Below are 18,944 nucleotides of genomic sequence, written 5' to 3' on the forward strand. Positions count from 1 at the left end.
TTCAAATGAGCTCTGACTTGTTCTCTTGTTTTGTGTTGAGATAGGGTCTACTGTAGGGGAGACAGGTGCCGAGATTACAGGTGTATTGCTCCCCACACCAGCTACAATTGCTCTCGAAATAACCTAAAATGCCTGGTCCAGGTCTACGCTGATGGTTTACATGAATTCAGCTTCAAAACCGTGTCATGGAAAAGGATGCCCTACATCAGTCACATACAGAGTACTCTGGCTCCTGGAATGGGGACTTAGTACTATCAGTTCACACAGCTTTCTAGTTTTACAGGTAATTCACCCAGAATCCTTTGGGGGTAGAGGTTAAAGAGCTGTTTCAGATGTTGATCTCTACAAACAACCAGAGCACCCTTGGTAATGGAGAGGAAGTTAAGTCATAAACTGTGAAGCCAGGCATAATGAGGGCACCAGGGTGAACCCCACAGAGAATATGGACAAGAACAGCTCTGCTTAAAATGCCACTAATTCTAAGAGCTTCCTCCTTTTTATCTAAGCCTCTCCTATCAGGGATGAAAAACTGGCAGCCAACTGGGTACATCACCACCTTTTTCTTTTGTTCTTCTGTAGCTTTAATAATCCCTGGGTCTGATTTCCAAGACTTTCCAAAATTGTAGAAAAGTGCAACACTATTAGCGAGGAAAGGAAGGTGAATAAATAAAAAGTTGAGATGTATCCAAAGTTAAGGAATCTAAAACAAAAGTTTTTACATAGAGGTTTATAATCCATATGGTGTTACCATACAAGAGCACCTATCAACCAAAAATGGTGAGCTTTTCTAAACCAAAATATATTTCCCATAGTGTTCATAAGTAAGCACAAAAAGATGAAATATGACTTTCTAATAAATTTATGTCGCAAAATTTTATATGATACTTCAAAAGTCAGTAAACATTAAAAAAATTCAGTAAGTCAATACTGCTTTTGAGAAAATGAAGGTATTTTCACATTCGAAGTTAGATACATACTTTTTTCTTGCACCAAAAATAGGAAACTTCAGATATCTGTGATGATTAGTGTCCCTATAAGGAAGTGTCCCAAATAAGGGATTATCTATATCAGATTGGCCTGTGTATACTTCTCTGGTGGATTTTTTTTTCTTTTTATTGATTTGTATTTATTTTCATTTGTGTCCCTGGGGGAGGTATGGGGGTGTGTGTTGTGGGGGGTTTTGTGTATGTGTGTGCACAGGTGCGCACGCGTTGTGTGTTGTGGGGGACTGTGCGTGTGAGTGCAGTGCTCACAGGACAGGTGAAGGCCCTGGATCCCCTGAAGCAGGAATCATGGGCAGTTGTAAGCCCCTGACCTGAGTACCAGAAACCACACTCTGGCCTTCTAGAAGTACAGCAAGAATAACCTGAGTCATCTCTCTAGCTGCCTAAACTACGTTTTACTGAAGGAGATCAAAACTAGGATAACAGCATAGTTATATACTTAAAGGGTGCACTTGACTACAGGAAAGACAATAAATTTTCTCCTTTGCCTTTTTTGAACATATTCAAGTTGATGTTAATTTTAGAAAACATATTTTTAAACCTTCCTAAAATACAGAGTTTTTATCTAATAAAAATACAACAAATGTACTAGGCATTTATAAATATAAAAGAATTAAAAACTATAAAAAATAAATTGCTAAGGCAGTAAGAGTCCTGAAATAAAGAATATCTGGTTTACTCAACAGCATTTTCAAGATGTGATGCAGAAAGAATTAACAAGATGTATATGCAGTGTTTATATTTCTCATGAAGGCAGTTATAAAAGGAACTTTAATGAAATAATCCTACATGTGTTTGAACACCAAACACCCACATGAAATCCAAGAGAAGCACAAAGGGGAAAGGAAAGGTTCACCATCAGCACTTGCTAAGCAATACCAAATTATAGCCCATTAGTGACACACTGCCTGCCTTTCACACCAGCACCAAGAAACGACTGCCAATTGTTCACGTGGAAAGCATTCTCTTACTCGCTCAGCTGTGGGCCTTTATGCCTTAGCATCCACAGTGAGAGAGAATGAACTCGAAACCGCTAACATTTCAGGGTGGCTGCGGCAGGTGATCCCAGCTCAGCCCTGTATCAGGAAGGAAACCTCAGGCAGAACCCTAACAGGCTCCTGCGCAGGCGTTCACAGCTAAGCCTTTCTCTTGGGCAAAGAAAAGGTGGCTGGAGGCAGCCAGGTAAGACGGTGAAGTGCTGTCATCCTGACACCAAAGTGGACAGAAAACACCAACAATCACCCTACAGCTGATCACAGAAAACACGAAAGTCTAGACAAATTCACTGCAGTTAATCACAGAGAAGATGAAAGACGAAGAGAAAAGGCATAACAATTACATTAGCATACTTTCAAGAAAATAAAATCAAAGAAGAGAAAGGTATATAGCAGCCATAAGCCAAAGAATCCAGTCTCAAAGAAAACACAACCTAAGGACAAAAGCAAATGAACCAACAATGATCCATAATTAAATCGAACTTCAAGGGCCAATGAGATGACTCCGTGGGTTAAAAGCACGCGATGTGCAAACATGAACCCCTGAGCTCAACCCACACAGCCCACTGGAGAAGACAAGAACCGGCCCCAGCAGTGGTCCTCTGACCCCACCAGACCATGGCAGGAACATGACCTGCTGTGCTCATACACAATAACAATAAAAGGTAAAGTTTAAGTTTAAATATGAACCCTACCAAATAATTTAAGGATAAGGCAGTAAGACAGATAAAAGGGGCACAACTAGAAGAACAACAATTGAGACCAAACAAAACAATTTTATAGGCATAAACTAAGAAAAAATAAACACACACACAGCATAAAAAGGCTAATACAGTCAGGCTGCCCTCAAACTCCCAATCCTACCTCAGCCTCTGAAATGCTGTGAGGAGAGGTGTGTGCTCCCCTTACCCAGAAATCTTCAATCTTAATGACTTCTTTCTGGAATAAAGATGAGTTTCTATCTGACTGTTCAATCTTTTGACTGCACCCCCAAGCTTCAGCAGAACCAGAGAGATGCACTCACGACCAGGCACTATGAAAACAAGTCTAGAGGTGACCTGGTCCCGAAACCTAGTGTCTGTCCAGTGGGTGTGCACTTACACCTGCATGTTCACAAGATTCACTTCTAAATGCCAACCTTACAAAGGTTAGAAGAAAATGCTCTTTTAAAAGTAAAAATGCTGATTTAAAAAATATATTGTTAGTGCTTTTGACTTTCAGTCAGTACATACTAAGGGTCAATGTCTAAGAAAGAAACCCAAACCAGTACACACACAGCCATAGCTACAAAGTGACGAGGGAGAACTGACGTGCACCAGGAGGAATTGCCAAGTACATCAACACAGCAGCAAACTTAGCAGTTCTCTCCAGTGCTGAGCTCAGGCATGAGAGAGCCACCTGGAGAGCCACAACACTCGGTCTCACGCGCAGAACGTACTGAAAAAGTACAGAGTACTCCTTTCGAACTTGAGTTAGAGGACAGACTAAGAACTTACAAAGAGCTCAGTGGCACAGGCCTACAGTCCAAAGTCCATGGAAGCGGAGGCAGAACGCCCTTGACAAGAGAGTTCCATGGAAGGCTGGGCAACATCATAAAACCTCAAAACAAAACAAGCCACATGATGTGGTAAACAAGTTCAAGTGTACTTACAATCCCAAATTATACTGTTTTAAAAAATAGGTTATGGCCTGGCGGTGGTGGCGCACGTCTTTAATCCCAGCACTTGGGAGGCAGAAGCAGGCACATGTCAGTGAGTTTGAGGCCCATATGGTCTACAAAGCGAGTTCCAGAACAGGCAGGCCTGGACTGTTACACAGAGAAACACTGTCTCGAATTAGACAAAAAAAAAGTTTTATGCTGGGTGTGGTGATACACACCTTAAATCCCAATATTTGGGAAGCAGAGGGGAATAGCTCTCTATGAGTTTGAGGCCAGCCTGTCTACCTAGTGAGATCCAGGACAGCCACCTGTTTCAAAAATAAAAAAATAAACAGTAATAATAAATTAGGATTTTATGTTGATAATTTGGTGATGTTAGCACATGATATATGCTGATACATAATAGTACTGTTTTTAATGAAGCAAAAGAGAGTCAGTATGTGTAAAAGGAAATTAATCACTACCTAAGTTTTTTTGTTTTTTTGTTTTTTGTTTTTTGTTTTAAAGTGAGATTAAGAAAATCCTTGTGGAATCCTACTACTTGGTTAGAAAGCTGAAACAGTAGGATTACCATGAGTTCAAGTAAGTTTGTGCTCTATGACAAGACCCCATTGCAAACAAGACTGGGGGAGGGGGTGGTCTTTAGAGAAAATAGTTGGATATTAAAGCATGGAAACTTTGATAGGAACTGTTTGATAAAAAGTTAAAATACTTTGGCAGCTTTCAATTCTAGTTTTACCAAAGACCATCTATATGGCCTTGGGATCCTAAGGCTTAAATTTTCCCATCAAGAAAAGGAATTAACACTGGCTTACAAGATATAGGCAAATGTTCATTTTTTTAAATTGATATTTATTTATTATGTATACAGTGTTCTGCCTGCAGACCAGAAGAGGGCACCAGACTTCATTATAGATGGTTGTAAGCCACCATGTTGCTAGGAATTGAATTCAGGACCCCTAGAAGAGCAGCTAGTTCTCTTAACCTGAGCCATGTCTTCAGATCTGGTAAATGTTTCTTAAAACTTAATTAACATTGGCTGATATTGTTTGTGGCTGTTAAAAACAGGTTTTAAAAGCAACCTGCTAAATATAAATACTTACAAGCATTATTTATATTAGTTCATGTTTTCCTAGGAATACTGCTTCACTGTAACAAATCACGAGCTCAGTCCTAATGACAAATCATCAAACATTTGCTTGGAAAGGGCTGTCATTTAAACACATCCTTTTACAGCAAAGGATATCATTCCAAAACCAGAAGAACCATGTCACATACATCCAGAATTTGGTTGCCAAATATATCCCAAGAGGCAATGCACTGTGCATCGAATGGTCAAAAAAGGACCTGTAAAACATACATTTTATAAAAAAAAAAAAATAAGTGCTAAAGTTCATTATAAAATGAATAGAGAATAAAATTACAAAGCCAAAGGTATTAAAATACTGAGATTGTTTTCATAGTAACAATTAGTTCGGCAAGATTCTCTTAACCTACCAAGAACTAAACTATATTTCACATACTTTGCGACTTTAGAATGTCAGTGTATCCCAGGTTGTTGCACTTAAGTCTACAGGAACTTCATCATCAGCACATTACTCAAGGACGTTACAGTTATGGCACACGAGGACAAGGCTGCTCAACCCTCCTAACCCACCCCATTCAGCTAAGGACGGGCACATCTTCTCAAGGAAGATGAACTGGCTGACTCACTGCAACTGCAGGCTTGTACTTCTAAAACTCCCTTAGGAAGAAATACTGATAAATGCCAGCACAAACAGAACCCTTTAACCATGCAGACCAAGTAGTCTTGCTGTTTTCCTACTTAATGGCCTGTCAGAGCTCCAGACTATCAGATGAACTAACCAGCTCCTTCTGAGAACTGACACCAGTGGATGACTAGTTCTCGAAAACTCCAGTGAAAATGAGATGCTAAATGAAGGCAAGTGAGGTAGAAGATGTGGGTCACAGACACCCTCCTGGGTTTGCTCAACAGGGCAACTTTTAGGGCAAAAAGACTTAATAAGAAAGGAAATGGTCAGTGCTTAAAGCAAGGAGAGAAAAGACTTTTAAAAGGCTAAGCTTGCTTCATGATTGTATAATGATAGTCCACTCTGTTAGTAAAGTCAGAGCCCACTGCTTTTAATGCCAATGAAGAAAGGCAATACCTATAGCAAAGTAGATATAATAATTACCTAAAAATCAATATTTTAACTATTTCTAAGAATATTTTAACTATTTTCACTTCAAAAATCATATGCTACAATTTTGTCATTAAAAGATTTTTTGAATAATTTTAATAATGCTAAAGACAAAGATTCACAAATTATCAATAAAGAATATTCTAAACATAGAAGATATTAACTTGACATAGCAAGGTACAAATTATGTTCTTTCATAAATTTCAAGTTAACAATAAGATACTTACTTGGAAAGAAACTGTACTGTAGCCCAAACACCACCATACATGAGCCCTTTAATGAGCCAAGAGTCAATATTTAGGTCTGCTATAAACCCAACCAGCCAAATAACCAGGAATGGAGTTCCTAGCATTACTTTCTGCCGAAATTCCTGTAAAACACAAACATTACAAAGTATTTGTATGTTTCAAATGACAACGTTAACCTCAGCTATCTTTATGAAAGTATGCAACCAAAAGTAAAATTCAGCCCTTCAAATCTCCTGTAGTGTTCAGGTAGTACACAAAAACCAACACCTAAAAAGGAGTTTTTTAAAATTGTGGAAAATAAGAATATAAGTTGAAATTATGGGATTGAGTTCTACACAGCCAGACATAAGACAACAAACAGTAGGACACATTAAGATGGCTAGGTAGAAAATAACTTATAACATTTTAATAGAGGCTTTGCTAACTACAATCAGAATGACCATATATGATCTCATAACTTTATCATGTAGTAGAAAACTGAAGATGCTTAACTTGGAGAAGGCATTCAAAACGGTATTTTAATAGCATATTAAAACTATAAAATGAAATAAAGAGTAAAAACAAGTTCACTGGGTAAAAGTACTTGCCACACAAATCTGACCACTTGAGTCTGATCCCTGAAACCTACGATGAAAGTGTGGAACTGATTCCCCAAAACTTGTCCCCTGACCTCTATACATGTACCATGTCTGTAAAGGTGTGTGGACATACATGCATGTGTATACATACACACACAAAACAACAAGAATCAGCAGGCTTTTCTAGACCACAGAATGGAAGAATAGGTTGTTGTGGGATATTACTTTGGTTATTTGGTGAGTTATGAATGTTCGTCATTATTTATGGGGGATATAGGAATATAGGATTAAAAAGACAACCATGAACCTGTTTTATATTGGTATGGATTTTTTGGCATATTGATACAAATTTAATTTTTGTACTTATGTACAAAATTAAATATACATACTGTATAGGTATGTCTATTCTTGTTTAAGGTATTGTACCTATGCAATTCATTTAAAAATATGATGTATAATTAAGAATGCAGGTTAGTAGAAAGTCATCTATATTAATCAAACTTAGGTATGTTTTCAAAGTTAAATACATTTTAGACAGATGTTCTTCAAATGCTTTAGAAACCTACAGAATATGGCATTTAAGATGTTTAATAACCTAAGGCTTTTCATGACAGTGAAACATGTCTGCTCTTAGTAGCATCAATCTACTTCATAAAAGAATGATGAGCATCAAAGAACCTCCATGTGGAGTTTGCTTTTACTTTGGCCAAGTTAGCCATTGGGCAGAGAAGCTGCTTTTGCCTTAACTGTTGAGAGTATGCTGTACAAACTGGACAAGCAGAACACAAAGGAAAGTGATGGTTAAACTTTGTCAAGACAATGTGGGACAAACCTTCAAAATTTCTGCCTCATAGGAAAATCTGCCAGATACTCTAGGTTTATAGACCAAAGATGGATGTCCCAACATTGCAGAGGAACCTTGGGTGACTGTCCAGATAGCCAGAAGTCTTTATTGTTCCTATAGTTTTATAAGTTGCTTGCTCTTGCACTTCCTGTTTACTCAGGTAAAATTAATCTTTCTGGGGTCTAGGATGGAGTTGAAGACTAGATAGTTATAATCATAGCTTTCTTTAGTTATGATAGAAGGTAAAGTAGGTTAAAAAAAACCTTTAGATTCACCAAGAGAGGATAAATAATGGAGTATTTTCTTTGAATTTGGCAAACACAAAATGGATTGTACATTGTAAATGTAATTCTTACTTGATAATTGATCCTGTAGTATATAGCTTTTCTGTGTTAAAGTTAAAAATCTTTCTTTTTATTTAGACAAAAAGGGGGAAAATGTAAAATATTACTTTAACTAGGCAAAGATATGTTACATTTGTTTGTGTTGTATTTGTTCAACAATGTAAAGATATGTTGCTTTGCCTGCCTAAGGCACTTGATGAGCCTAATAAAAAGCTGAATGGCCACTAGGCAGTAGAGGGATAGGTGGGGCTGGCAGGCACAGAGGATAAGTAGGAGGAGAAATCTAGGATTGGGGGCGGGGGAGGGGGAGACTACAGGCATCAGCTAGGCACCCACCAGCTGGATGGAGTAGAACATATAGAACATATAGAAAGAAAGAGAAGCTCTGAGGCAAAATGTAGATGAAGAGAAAGAGGTTAAATTAAGTTATAAGAGCTAGCTAGAAATGAGCATAAGAAAAGGCCTAATAATAACTAATAAGTCTCTGTCATGATTTGGAAGATGGATGGTGGCTTAAAGAAAAGCCTGTTACAACAGGCTCTGAACACCTATCAAGTCTGTGCTCAGAACTCCAGGGGTGCTTCTGTATCATTTGTAGACTGAGCTCATTATTGGAAGTCCACACTTGTAATATACTAACACACATACCTCTCGGTCATACCTATCACAATTATACCACCACAGCAATACTAAGTAGCACTTATTGTCTTATTTACAGAATAGCTCTTCACAAACTTCCATATCTTCCTTGACTAATCTTAGGTGACAAAACTACATAAAGATGCCTAGCTATGAATTTTCTTCCCTTTTTTTTTTTTTTGAGACAGTCTTATGGTGTAGCCCAGGCTGGCCTCAGCCTCACAGAGATTTGCCTGCCTTTGCCTTCTCAGAGTACTGGCATTAAAGACCTAAGTCACCACATGTGGCTTCCATGTGATCTAACTTTCATGGTATGGGTACATCACAGTCTGTTCAATTATTTACCTACTGAAGAACATCTAATTGTCTAGTTTGGAGTCACTATAAATAAAAGATGCAATAAACAGTGGCATATAGATTTCTGTGTGAGCTTAAGTTTTCATGCCTCTGCGATAAAAGCAACTCTACACTATATGGATCACAAGTTGTTTTCTGCATAACTGTATTACAATCTCCCCAGCAACATTTGAGCAATCCAGTCTTTCTGCATCATCAGATATGTCTTTAGACTTTTTTCTTATCTCTCTCTATGTATGTACATACTTGAGAGAGTGCATTTTGTTATGTAGCCCACAATGGCCTAGAAGTCTTGACCCTCCTATCTCAGCCTCCCAAGTGCTAGATTACATACACCTTTAATCCTAGAACTTGGGAGGCAGAGGCAGGGAGATCTCTGTGAGTTCAAAGAAAGCCTCATCTATATAACAAGTTCTAGGCTATCCAGGGATGTACAAACCATGTCTCAAAGCTACTGAAGGAAAAACAAGAAACCAAACTCCTAAGCTCAAGTCACTATAACACACACTGATACAATTGCAGGACAGGACGAAGGGCTCTTGCATATGTGTATGTGTATGTGTAGAGTATGCAGGTGCATGGGTCAGCTGTCTTCCCCTATTGTGTTCTTCCTGACGTACCGAGTCACAGCCTCCTCACTGTTCTGCTGTTCTGACTAGTACAGCTTGTTCCATGGATCCCCTTCTTCTGGTGTATTGGGATCATGGGGTTGTGGGATGTGATTCTAGGGATCCAACCTCCAGCCCTCAGACTTGAGAGACAAGTACTTGACTTGCTATGCCATCTCCCCAGCCCTTGAAACTCTTTCTCTCACTTTTAAGATTCACTTTTTATTTTTTAATTGTAAGTGTCAAGAAGAAGTAAATGACTGCAGCTGTCTCTAGAGGCCAGAGGGGCTGGAATTACAGGGTGCTGTGAGTTGCCCTATCAAGCACTCTGCAAAAACACTGCGTGTTCTTAATCACTGAGCCACCTCTCCATCCCCCAAAGCTCTCTTTTTACAGAGAAACAATACCCAAATATATAACCTTAAATATGGTGGTAAGGAACTTTATATATTAATATATCATCATCTTTAAATTAAAAGTAGCTTTCATCTGACCCTATAGAAAAAAATAAAAGTTTGGAATATTTACATTCAGCAAAATCAAAGATTATAGCACTTTCTAGAGTAAGTCAAGTTATTCTCACCACTAGACTAATTAGGGCATGGTGTGGAACAAGGTGTTCTAAAGTATGGAAGACAGTGAAATTAAATTAAGTAAGTTTCTATATCAGCTAGTGAATGACTGAAAGTGTTAACAAGGCACGAAAAAAAATTCATTATCCTTCTCTGTGAAGTTACAGAACACAAGTGTAAGTTAACAAACTCTAAACACAGCTATAATCACATCAATGGGATGGACAGGGACATTCCACTTGATCAGGGAACTTGAATTTTTATACACAAATGAGCTTCTGCTTTCAAGTGTACCACACTTTCATCAAAACGTCTGTTTCTGTCACACTGCAAATGGTCACATGAACCTCTGTGTATTTTAGTACTGCCACTACTAATACTCCATTTTCTGTCAAATTAATAACAAAGAACTACTAATATCACTCACATGACTATTGTCAAGCTAAAAAATACTGCTATTATTTAATTATTTAAGCACATTTTTTTAAAATGCCAGTTAAGTAATATCTTCTTTTTTACTGGAAATGATGTTTTCTAAGGAACACAGACTCTGTGTTTAGGAAAATGTTTTCAAATTTTAAAATCCTATTATAAGAAGACAGTTAAGCCAACAGTCATAAATTTTAAAATGAAGGCTTGTGGAAGAAAATGGACTTTCTATGAAACAGCCCACAATGGAAGCACTCTCTCTCTACGCTACCCTGTTTCACAAAGAACAAGCAGCTCAGCTCATCAGACCACAGCACTCACTTAAAGACTCACAGGGAGACTGAGATGGCCCACAATGTGCAGTCTGTCACATAAGCAAATGCGCATGCACGTGGAATGCTTTCATCTACAGGACCCATCCTCCTTGAGTATCATACAACACAGACAAGAAACTGCTACGTACTCCATTTTATCCTTTAAACATTACAGTGGGGAATGTAAAAATTAAGGTATTTACACCAAGTAAGCTACAGACTGAAGACTGAAAGCTTTTCAGCCTCGAGTTACCTTATCGGCCTTCAGCTTTCTAAGGAAAGATGGGTTGTCGTACCCTTTCGCTTGCCTTGCCTCTTGCAAATGGTTGATCATCCACACGTTTTTTCTTTGCTTTGCCAAATCAAGTGCTGATTCACCCTGGTAATGTAAATAGAAGATACTCACATTAAAAAGAAAGCTAATATTTTCATTAATAGCTTTTAAAGAAATTCCATTAAAATAAATTGACTAAATTAATTTGGTTTCTGACATCATATAAATCAATTTAAAATCTAAATCATTACATACCTGTTATCATTTCCCATTCAAAACACAACAGGAAATACATTTTTTCATCTTACACTATAGACTCTATTTTTGCTTGCATTTTGACAAATTAGAGAGCAAATCAAAAAGTAGGTATTTTAGGACCTGCTGGATCAGAGGCTATCATTAAGCTTTTCAGTTAGGCACAATCCTTACAGCTTCACTAACAAGGAAAACATCCTCACACTGTACCAAGTTGTCAGAAGTCTGCTTTACTTCAGTGATGGTGGGAGTCTTAAGAGATTCGGGAAGAAAAGGCAAGTCAACTTCTACTTCAACCACTGTCCTGGCATTCAACCTACAGAAACTCGTCAACCCACAGAGGAATTCCCAGAGAGCAGGAGAGCAATGGGAAGGAATCACTGCATCCCGGCTAGAAGCTACGAGGTCCTTTAATACTCAAACAAGAATGCCAGGAGTGCAGTAACAAGTAAGAAACAAGAAGTACACAACTTAGTCCTAGATGCTCCTTTTAACTTTTATTAATTTAAATTTCCTACTTCTTTTGTAAATTAGACATCTACATTTCTGATCTATTTAATGTCCTCTATCTGATTCTTTAAATAAAAAAGATAAAACTGCCAAAATTTGAAGAATGATCCTCAAATTATTTTTTTAAAAAAATTGAAATTTTACTTCAAAATACTGGATTAAAAGAAAAGGAAAACAGGGAGTACTAAGGTACTTATTAAGTACAGAACACAGTTTAAAAAAAAAACAAACAGAAATCAAGCATAACACTACCGTACAGCAACAAAGAACTATAAACAAACAAACAACAATAAATTTCTTTCAAAAGCTCAAGAAGATTTTTAATACAAAACCCAATGGTATTTAATAAGGAACGGGCTAATCTAGGTGAGCCTTCCACAAATAGGGATCTTTATTTTAGATATTCCTTGCTTATTCCAGAATTCCATCACCTAAGTTTTCAGAACCAGCTAATTAATCCAAACTATAAATATTACCTGAATAATAGCAATCCCTTGGGTAACAACTCCCAGAATATCCTGCAGTTGCCTCGGTCCAGCTGAGCACCCCTTCCACTAGAGGGCCATGTGACACCTAAGGATTGCCTAGACAGAAAGATTGAGGGAGCTTTAAAAACCTTTCAACTCCTCTAGTCATCTGACCATGTTTGTATAGTTCTTTTATTCAGCTGGCAAAATAACCAAACAATTCAAGAGTTGTACTAAAACCAGGGTTCAGAATCAAGTCTATATTAGATTACTCCATGTTGCAGCAAAAATCGTTAAGTAATACTAATAAATGTTCCATGAGGAAGAAGTCACATGGAGTATTTATAGACTATGTCACTGGTGTAAACAGCATTTTTTCAGGGGTTTTGGTCAAATAACCATGGCTAAGATGGAAGATCACTTGAAGTTATGCTTTGGTGGGGCTGAATCTCACTGTCAAAACTAACACTAGTTAGAGACCATCGAGGTCCAGGTATTTGTGAACTAATGAACAACTACATTCTCCAAGGATTCTCACCTCCTCCCAAGAAGCTTCAGGAGACCTCTGTCTACTGACATCCTCTGACAGTTTTAGAAAGAAAGGACTGGGCATGCTTAGGTCACTCAGGTCAATTGTTCTTCCCAAATTAAAATTTCTAACTTTATGTATATAACTACAACTGCATGATAAAATCTTTAAAAATTAACAAATTTGTTTCTTCTTATTCTTAAAACACAAATTACTTTTTTACCCTATGGTTAATATTGAACCATAACTTTAGTGCTGTGGTTGTAATATTCTTTTGATACTTATCCAATGAAAGCCAAAAATCTTCTTCCCCACCAAAATGCTGTCATAGAATATTTTAAAAGTCTAAGGGTTTATGAGTCTATGTCATCCTAGATCTTTGTGAACCTAATCTGGTGTATTTGGCTACTTCTTATCCTTTTAAATATCAACTTTAAAATATTTTAAAGTTATCTATTGTTAAAGTAATCTTCAAAATAAGTTGTCTTTTTTGATGGAAGAAATTTGTTTTAGATAAAGGAATTTAATTCCTTTCCCAAACAAGTAATTTACAGAAGCAATTTCTAGTTAACCTAGATATATTTAAAAGAAACTTAATCTTGTTTTTAAAATAGTTATTTCAGGAAAGGACTGAATAGTTAAATAATTATAGCACAGAAAATGTTTTTGATCTTGGCTGAAGAATACAACATTTTATAGATTTAAAAATCAAATCAAGATTTGCAGCTACAGCCTACCCTTACAATTCAATTTTATTTTATATTTTTAAAGATATAGTTATTTTATTGTATGTGGATTAGTGTGTATATATACACAACATGATTGCCCGGGTGCTTGCCAAAGTCAGAAGAGGGTGTTAGGTGCCCTGGAGTTAGAGTTGGTGCTGGGAAGTGAACCTGGGTCCTCTACAAGAGCATCAAGTGCTCCTAACTTCTGAGCCATCTCTCCAGCCTCTAAAATTCGTTTTTATTAAGAAGATCTTTCCTAGTATTTAAAATAAAAACAAATAAATATTGTCAAAACTATGAATAAAGGATAATGTTGAGGCTTTTCAACATTTGCAGTGACCTAAACAATGAGCTTTCTCCTGCACAGTGAAAAGGCACCCTTCATGCAAAGCTCACAAACCAGTGAACCTCTATCTCGCTCAGCTCAAAACAGGACTTTCCTTCAGCACTCACAGCCTCAGCGCGTGTCAGGAGACAAGTCAGCTAAAACAGAAGCTGCCTCACCGACTCTCAAATATAGTCTACCGTGTCTCCCCTACACAAAAATATTACAGATATTATCTCAAATCCTTTCAGTTAGTTCCATCTCTACTCCTTGGCTAAGCTAAGAAAAACCACCAGTCTAACGGACTTTCCAATCTCTCCATTATCTTAATGATTCAATGACTCCTTCAACCAAAATTGTCTCTAAGACAAAAAACACATCCTATGGCAGTCTATACACACCCTCCTGTATCCTAGGACTTGAACAACGATTAAGCATCTAATCTGAGCATTTATACGCCTCTCAAGTTGCCTCTTGCTCACTGTACTTCTAAGCCAAACCCAGCTAACACCCCTAAAACTCAGCATCCAACCCTCCTAGGCCTTGCAGTGTTTGTAGTTCTTCACATGGAAAACCTGCTGACCATTTATCTCTGCAGACTGATTCCTTCTCTTCATAACATCCACGAAAACATCATCTCCGAGGAATTCTCATAATATTGCTAGCACCATCTCAGCCCTGCTACTCAACTGCAGCTGATCATGAATTTACTACTTTATTCTTCAACAGAATGTATGTTCTGAGACAACACAGACCTTAATCTGTCTTGAACATTGAGACAACCTACTAAAGAACCAATATTTACTGAATGAAAGGGAAAAAATGGTTTCTATCTGAAGTGGTGACTAACACTTCAAGTATACAGAGAATGACAGATCCTAATAGAAAGAGCATTTCATTCTTATTTTCTCCCTTTAACTGTATGAAAAGAACATTTAGAAACAAAAAACTCTTTCTTAGTAAAGTGGACAGAGATATTTTTCCCTCAAAGCTATAAATGTTGCTTGAGCAAATGAATTATTTCCTTTAGCTAGACTGCTCTCCAGAAGGCGTTACAAAGCATTACTCTTGATCACATTGCTAGGCTAGAGTGTATAACTCAGGGGTAGAATGCTTGCCTAGCACGCATGAAGACCTGGATTCAGTCTCTTATATGAGTATGGGGACTTTTTCTTTTTAAACAATAGTCAACAATAGGCAAAAGGGAATCTGTGCCAGATAAAATAATTTAAAAAGGCATGAGTTTAAACAGAATGTCTATAGGCACATTAGTAAGATCAATCATTTGGCACTGTAGACTCTACAAAGTATTCTAATCTTGGTTCCATATAGGTAATAAGCCTGAACATAAAGTACAAAAAAGAAAAAAAAACCTAAACATTATGTGAATACTTTCAAATACCTCTACTCTTATCATTACCTTTTTGTTGAAATTCATTATAAACGTTTCTATCTTACCAACATTAAAGGTTTATGCAATGGTTGGTAGGGACCACAACTTTTCATTAATTATTTTAGAAGATGTTAAAATTTTCATGTTGCAAATACGTAAAGAGCACGACTGAATTGTCCTATCGTTTTATGTAAATATAGCACTGGTTTCAAATTACAGAACCATATAGCCATCTTGCTTTCATAATTATTTGGTATACTGCAAGTCAAATGCATTAATATGGCAATTAGGAAAAAGCAAATTGAAATTAATTGCTTACAGAAATTGGTTCTTTTTTTTCAGTGATGTAAGCAATATCTTGAAATGTACTTCTAGTACATGAACCTCAAGACTGGACATCTAGAAGTCAAAGAGAGTGAAATGGAAAGGAAGGCAATTGATAAAAGAAGGGGAATCCTTCTTTTGGCCTGGGCTAAGCACAGTTCACTAAAGCCAGTGCTTTAAAAGTCTTTTGCAAAGACAAACATTTCTCTAACATTTCTAAAGTAGCAGAACAGTACACTGGCTGTCATAAATGTCAGTTTAAGCAAAACTGAAGACTATACAATCTTCACTCTTTTAGCCAACAGATATTTGCTAAGTACCCATCCCATGTCAGTATTATGGAATACCAACTTTCCCTTTTACACGTGTTTAGTGAACCATTCTGATTATCCTGGGTAGGAACAAGACTTAGAAGTTTAAAAAGTAGAAAGAAAAATCTATCAAATTTATAGTTTATAATATTTAAACTAAACTCAAAATTTGTAATTAGACTATTTCTAGAAATTCCCTAAGCTATGAAATAAAAGTTTAAAAAAAAAAGACGGTTCAAGCCATTTTTAATAGACTAAGCTTCTCTTCTTAAAGTAACCCAGTAAAGGAAGAAGTTTCACCAGAACATAAAGAGATGCCTTGATCCAGCAAGAGGTACCCACTTTTTGATTCGCTATTGCAGGTTAGTATTAGCTTAAGCTCCCTTTACATTTAATTAGCATATATCCTTTATGCATTTATAAAACATGGCTCAGAAAATACTACATATTACAGCTAATCCTTAAGAACAGTTTTCAAGACAGTGATTCCTGACAGTATTTGTAGCTATTCTGATTACTGCTAAAGGACACAGTGGATCATAAGCCTTTAAGAATGCAAAAGATGAACCAAAAACTTGAGAACCAACTTTTGACACTTATTTATGCTGCGTTTGCATGTACATGAACATATGACACAGCACATGTGGAGGCTGGAGTGCAACTTGAAAGCGGTCCCTTCCACCATGTAATGAAGGGAGAACTCGGGTCATCAGGCTTGGCAGTCGGTGCCTCTTGCCCCGAGTCATCTTGCCAGTCCCTCGTAGACAATGTATGATGCCTATAAATTCCCCAAATTCAAGTGTACATACTAAATTGTACTTGGCTTAGTACAATTAATTCTGTGTACTTATCTTGGGTTAACTTGCGATATACTCTATAAACATCACAAAAGTTTTTTTAAATCGAATTTAAGTCTTATTCTTTAAAGAAATAAGTTACTAAAATGACAAAGTCAAAGAAATACTAAATACTAGAATTTATTATGAACGATGTCTCTCCTATGGCTGTTAGATGGTGTGAAGGTATGATGGCATGCAGGACGGTCAGAGGACATCTTTGGGGAGCTGACGCTCTCCTTCCACAGGGATGGCTTCTGGGAGTCATTCACCTTAGGTGGCCAGCCTTTTACCAACAAGTGATTTTAGCAGCTGTGACATTCTCGGACGGGATAATGTGTTTTGTAACTAAAAACTTACAAGCAACAATATTCTTAAAAACCAGAAAGCTATTATCCTTCATTTATTAAAGTTACAAGCATGTAATTTTTAAAATCCAGTACAATTCCCTAATAAAAGGCCACCTAAAACTAAAAATATTTAAATATAAGATGAAAATATATGACTCAAGTTTTTAAAACAAATTATTTCACAGTTGATTAATGATTAAACTACAAAAAAAGTTCTCCTAATGTTCAGTCTTAAAAAGGCAAACAAGAAAACCACATGCTTTATGAAGAGACTCCTATCAGTGTCCTCCTCCTCCTTCAACAGCAATATGTATTTACCTTGACATTTTGGGCGTCCACATTCCCTCCAGCTTCAAGAAGGAGACTAATGACTGTGGTGTTCCCTGCTAGAACTGCCCAGTGCAGAGCAGTGTTTTTGTGATACTTGTCACCAAGGTTAACTGAAACATTGAATGTTAAAAGCAATCTAGTTGGATCCACACTGAAAAGGAAAAAAACAAACAAACAAACAACAACAACCCTAATTTCAATTATCGGAATCATTACAAAGACTACACTGATTGTGGCTGCATTTTCATTCCATCCTGGAACACATCTATTCTAACCTCTTAATATTACAATTAATAATTAAATAATGTGCCACCCTATATAAAGTAATATGGTGCCAAGAGACAGCATACTTGGTCCCAACTTCCCTACTTTTAATCTAAGAATTCATGTTATTAACACCTACACATTTAAAGAATAAAACATACTTCATTCCAATTCAGACTGATAAAAAATGATTTAAAATAACTTAAAAGTGAATACATAAAACTTTACAGTGTGATAACATGAAAAGGTAATTACCTAAAAAAAAAGTCAACTGTTCTTGCCCTCTCAGAATTAAGAGGCTTCCTTCTGTTCTGCACTAGTCACTACTGCAGGAGCTTTCCAGAGCACTGTGTGTAGCATCTGCTGCTCTCTAATCACGTGTCTCAGAGTGTTATGCTGAAGTGATGGTTACATACCTATGTGTTCTATAAGCTGCCCACATTAAAGGCGTCATTCCGTTCTGATCCATCATATCTACATCCTGATAATAAAGACAGCAGAATTTTAAGATCCTAACCAAAACTAGTTGAAAACATCTAATTTATACATTATACAATCTGAAACATTACTATTAATCAAGAATGCTTCCTGAAAACTTCTCTCTTAACTTTAAACTGAAACTAAGTTCTATGACTAATTAGTCTAACTGGTTTACAAATTATGCTTTCAGACTTCCCCTTTAATATTTTATATTCAAAGATCATTTAAAGAATATTTAACATAAAATATAAAAAGAACATTTAATGTAAAATTTACATTTAAAAAACATTTAATGTAAAATGTTTTGTATTTAAGATATTTTAGAATTCTAAGTGGTACTCAAACACTATTATTACACAATCTTAAAAGACAATTTTTACTAATCTTTCACAAGATGAAATTTGCTATGTGATATTGTTTTGCAGTTTTCATTTTCCAGAGGGAAGAAGATATATAGTTTTATATCTTAATTTCCTTGACAATTTTTAGGTATTTATAAATATTATACCCATTAAGTCACACAATATTACGTCTAAACACTTTAAGTATGTATTGCTTTTTCATGTAGAAAAATTACTCAGGAAAAAACTAATTTAAAAACTTAGACCATCATATTTTATCTTTCATATATTAAAAAAAAATACCATACTGCTGATCTTTGATCTTTGGGTTACTTTTTTCCTCGAGGGTCACTCTATTTTGTGATGATGTCTTACCCTGTAGTCCAGGCTGGCCTGGCATTAACCATGCAGCCCCGGCGGGGCTCAAACTTGTG

At 36.6% G+C, this 18,944-nt stretch overlaps 1 protein-coding gene across 2 annotated transcripts in view; it reads right to left on the reverse strand.

Annotated features, from left to right (window-relative positions):
* The window catches only part of Zdhhc17 (zinc finger DHHC-type palmitoyltransferase 17), a 64,542-nt gene that overhangs the window by 11,232 nt on the left and 34,366 nt on the right, over positions 1-18,944 (reverse strand). For both annotated transcript variants that reach the window (XM_050135515.1, XM_050135516.1), the window contains 6 exons: positions 18,106-18,170; positions 17,414-17,576; positions 11,047-11,172; positions 6,088-6,230; positions 4,904-5,006; positions 557-679 (listed from right to left, as the gene is read on the reverse strand). In XM_050135515.1, coding sequence (XP_049991472.1) covers positions 557-679; positions 4,904-5,006; positions 6,088-6,230; positions 11,047-11,172; positions 17,414-17,576; positions 18,106-18,170 — 723 coding nt within the window. The remainder of the gene's footprint in view (positions 1-556; positions 680-4,903; positions 5,007-6,087; positions 6,231-11,046; positions 11,173-17,413; positions 17,577-18,105; positions 18,171-18,944) is intronic.

Source organism: Alexandromys fortis, unplaced genomic scaffold (genome assembly GCF_014885135.2).
Source record: "Alexandromys fortis isolate MF-2015 unplaced genomic scaffold, M_Fortis_MF-2015_v1.1 scaffold_24, whole genome shotgun sequence".
Lineage (NCBI taxonomy): Eukaryota > Metazoa > Chordata > Mammalia > Rodentia > Cricetidae > Alexandromys > Alexandromys fortis.